We start from the raw sequence: 3,739 nt of genomic DNA on the forward strand, positions 1-3,739 counted from the left end.
CCCCCCAAACTATTCGGTTTTTGAACTATTCGGTTTCCTCTCTGAAATGTTCAACATATATTTATATCATATTCCTGGACACTTAGAATTAGGTCATTGGAAAAATGTCGTACATTTTTTCAATTTAATTGTTTATTTTCTTCATATAATTTTTAAAATATGGCACAGTCGAAATATGTATATATATATATTATAGCACATAAAATAATTGCTTGATTTGGCTAAATTATTACATTTTGTTTTTTTTTTTTTTTGAAAAATATGCTTTTTACTGACAACATTCACTATCGTAGGCATCCTGTTTAATCCATCCAAAGAATAGATAACCCAAGGCCAAACCCAACACGACGGACAAACACAACCAATAGTTGTAGGTCATGAAGACCAACATTAGCAGATAGGACATAATTATTTGTATCAAATTAAATGAGGCCTGAATCAAATGGGGTTTTGCCAGAATCTTCTCGATGTAGGTCTTTTCACTTAGCAATGGCGAACGGCTAGACGATGATGGACTTTCATCTTCTTTTGGGCACACTATTCCTCTCGTTGTATTGTTGCCACGTTTTGCTGCATCTTTCTCCGCTGAGCGTCGTAATAAATATTCACGTACAAATTTAATAGCTTCGTAGAGGAATGCTGCTGCAAATAAAGCCAAAGCGGAGAAAACAAATTCGGTTACGGTTTCGGGGAGCCAACCTTCCCACAGGATGCATTCTTTGTGGCCAAAGTGGAACTGAAAGATGGAGAATTGTAACGGAAAATTAGGTGATAGTGCTTAATGAAATTGGAAATTTAATTAGGAAGAGTCAATGGTGGATCAGGCCGATTATACAGGGTTGCCCATATTTGACGGAGCTTTGGGCCCTTTGGGCCCATCCAAGGCTTGTCCGCAGGCAACATTCTTTGCGTCAATTGAATTTTGTACGGGAACAAATGCATTGATTTGCATTGCGAATAATCCGTTGTAAAGTGGACCGAGCCATGCCCAACTGCTGAGAACGGCGTTTTTGGGATGTTCCTGGGTACCTCTCAACACTGGCTCGACTTTTATATGGCCTCTTCGGATTAGAAAGAGCCTTACCAGTCGAAAATATTTCGTATAAACGGTTAATGGTGTTCTTAGAAGGCGCTCTTCTCACATTTTTTAATGTTTTAAAAGCACGTTGAGTTTTCACAATTGACTTCTTCTGTTGAATGTAAATTTCAACTATTTCAGAGCGCTCGCGTGGTGTGTATTGGTTCATGGTAAAAATCTGCTTGGACTGACGCTTCAAACGCGGTATGTCATTAAGCGATGTGACATCTTTGTCAAAAGTTATGGCGTCGCCAGATGGGTCCGTCGAATATGGGCAACCCTGTATTATATCCCCAGCCTATAAATCTGAACCTATATATTTGAGCTGATGTAGTGAATGATATCGAATATCGGAAGCATATAACGTTTCTCATTAACTTCAAATGTGTCATCAGCCTAAACACTTATGACAGCCACATTTTTTTATACCCTCCACCATACTACGGAGGGTATATATTCTTGATCAGCATAAAATTCTAATTCGATTTAGCTTTGTCCGTCTGTCTGCTGAAATCACGCAATCTTTCGAAGGAATTGAGATAGAAGGCTACAAGTTTGCGTATATGGGTATTTTGTCAGTAGGCAGGTTAAGTTCGAAAAGGGGTCATGTCAGTTCAGGTTTTCGTATAGCCCCCATATAACACTCCTGATATTCGGAATTTGTCATGATTTTAGCGACATTATTCACCGGAATTGTTTCAAATTTAGTATTCAAAGTTCGTAATGGGTACTACAGCCTATTACGTATGCAGGTCCACGTCTTCGTATATCCCCCATATAACGGTTTTCATTTAAGCGGTATTCTTCCGAGTTTTTTGAAATTCGGCCCAGTCGAATTTAGCTATTTCTTCACTTCTTTTTCTGATCCAGTTTCAATTAAATTTCACAAAGGTATTTCTAGATTGGTGTACCTATATTTGGCAGACTTTTGAATCCATCCTATCCATAAACGCAAATATGAGGAACCTTAAAACTGGGTGTTATATCCATACACGAACCGATTATCAACAAGTTTAACAACCAAATGAAATGAATGACATATATAGTTTTCACAGAAAATTACATGGCCAGTCCTACTGACGTACAATTATAGAACATGGCTCCGCTTTCGGCGTCCAAATTTCTATTTTAGAATTTTGAAATCCAAAAGAGGCACCCACGGTAGAGTTAAGAAGGTAAAATTATTTAAATCTGCATTTTTTTTTTTTGTAATTTCCTTAAGTCTGTTCCAGAACCAGCGAGAATCTACTAGTTTTGCAATTTTTTCGATATCTTAAAGGGAAAATCGATTATCGTAGTAAAAACTTTTTCATTCTTGCAGATCACTTGTCAAATTACACTGTCTAGGAAACACGTTCCCATCTCTGATTTGTATGTACACAATGAATTAATATATATAAATAAATTTTGGCACTGAAAGCTTGTCAAATGAATAATAAAATATTAAATCTACTACACCTTAAGACAGCTTCAAATATATAGAAATTACAATAAGTTCAAATACTTACCGCCATATTCATGGGACAGGCGCCATGATGCATTCCGCCCATTCCGCCTCCATTTCCATGACCATTTCCATGACCATTTCCATGACCCATTCCATTGCCATTCCCCATTCCATTTCCCATTCCGTTACCGTTGCCGTGATTCATAATGACACTGGGTTATTATACTTTAGAGCAGCAATATTTTATTTAAGCGGGATAAATGACGAACGGAATCGTTTCTATTTGGAGATCACTTTTCACCTGTTACAAGTGCAGGCCTATCGAATACTGATGCCAGCTAATGGCTTGTTATGGCCTTTATAAAGCGGCTTGTTCGTTCGTTCGCTCGTTAGTTTAATCGCTTTTCGCATATCTTCACACGTGTCGTCACAATTGTTTTTTGCTAACTTATCTATCTACCTAGGGTGCAAATCGCCATTACTAAAACAATAAACATCGTTTAACAACAACTACAACAATAATAATAACAGCAAAAAGATGCAAAGTGTTGGTCGATTTTGGACTTTTCCATGTTCTAATATAAAAGGATACCTGATTTGTTCCTTTATTCTTAACGTGTTTCTAATTAGATCCTTTCAAATTTGCTGGTACACAAATAAAAACATCACACAAAATCATTAGTGTCTGCAGACTTGTAAGCAATTCCACGGAAAAATATACCATGGAGTCATTTTTGGACGATATTCTGCATTCTTATGCTGGAGTTATGGTATTGCAACCGTAGAACACACCCCAGAAGGATTTAGAATTCTCGAATCCGAACTTTTTATACCAAAAACCATATAAATACAGAGGTTCTAAAACATTTCATGAATTTAAAATTTACAAAATAACCGTTTCAGGTTTCTAATAATTTCATTTAATAGAATTAATTTCATGGCATCTGTTGATCTATTCATGTCCGTCCTTTGTCCTCTTGACAGGCTAAACAGCAGAACAGATCATAATAGGAATATTCTTGCTAATGCCGTACCCACTAAGGGCCACAGCTTCAAAACAAATAAAAATATTTTAAAGTTTATATAAAGTGATAGATGTTCACGATTTCAGGCACAATAATATTTATCCCCTCTGCCTTTTGACTTCAAGTCATTTTGCCAGTTAAAAAAATTTAATAAATACACATGAAATCCTTCGGGTACTTCTTCCACTA

At 36.6% G+C, this 3,739-nt stretch overlaps 1 protein-coding gene across 2 annotated transcripts; it reads right to left on the reverse strand.

Annotated features, from left to right (window-relative positions):
• Positions 1–234: 234 nt before the first annotated feature.
• LOC131806996 (high affinity copper uptake protein 1-like) lies at positions 235–2,855 on the reverse strand. Of its 2 annotated transcripts, XM_059131996.1 has the most exons (3): positions 2,678–2,855; positions 2,587–2,647; positions 235–736 (listed from the first exon to the last, which is right to left on the reverse strand). In XM_059131996.1, the coding sequence occupies exons 1-3, from the start codon at positions 2,728–2,730 to the stop codon at positions 269–271; spliced, it is 582 nt and encodes a 193-aa protein (XP_058987979.1). In that variant the 5' UTR covers positions 2,731–2,855; the 3' UTR covers positions 235–268. The 2 variants fall into 2 exon arrangements, with proteins under 2 accessions (XP_058987979.1, XP_058987978.1); XM_059131995.1 differs by having other exon boundaries at positions 2,587–2,855.
• Positions 2,856–3,739: the final 884 nt, after the last annotated feature.

The sequence above is a fragment of the Musca domestica genome, unplaced genomic scaffold (assembly GCF_030504385.1).
Source record: "Musca domestica strain aabys unplaced genomic scaffold, Musca_domestica.polishedcontigs.V.1.1 92, whole genome shotgun sequence".
Taxonomy (NCBI): domain Eukaryota; kingdom Metazoa; phylum Arthropoda; class Insecta; order Diptera; family Muscidae; genus Musca; species Musca domestica.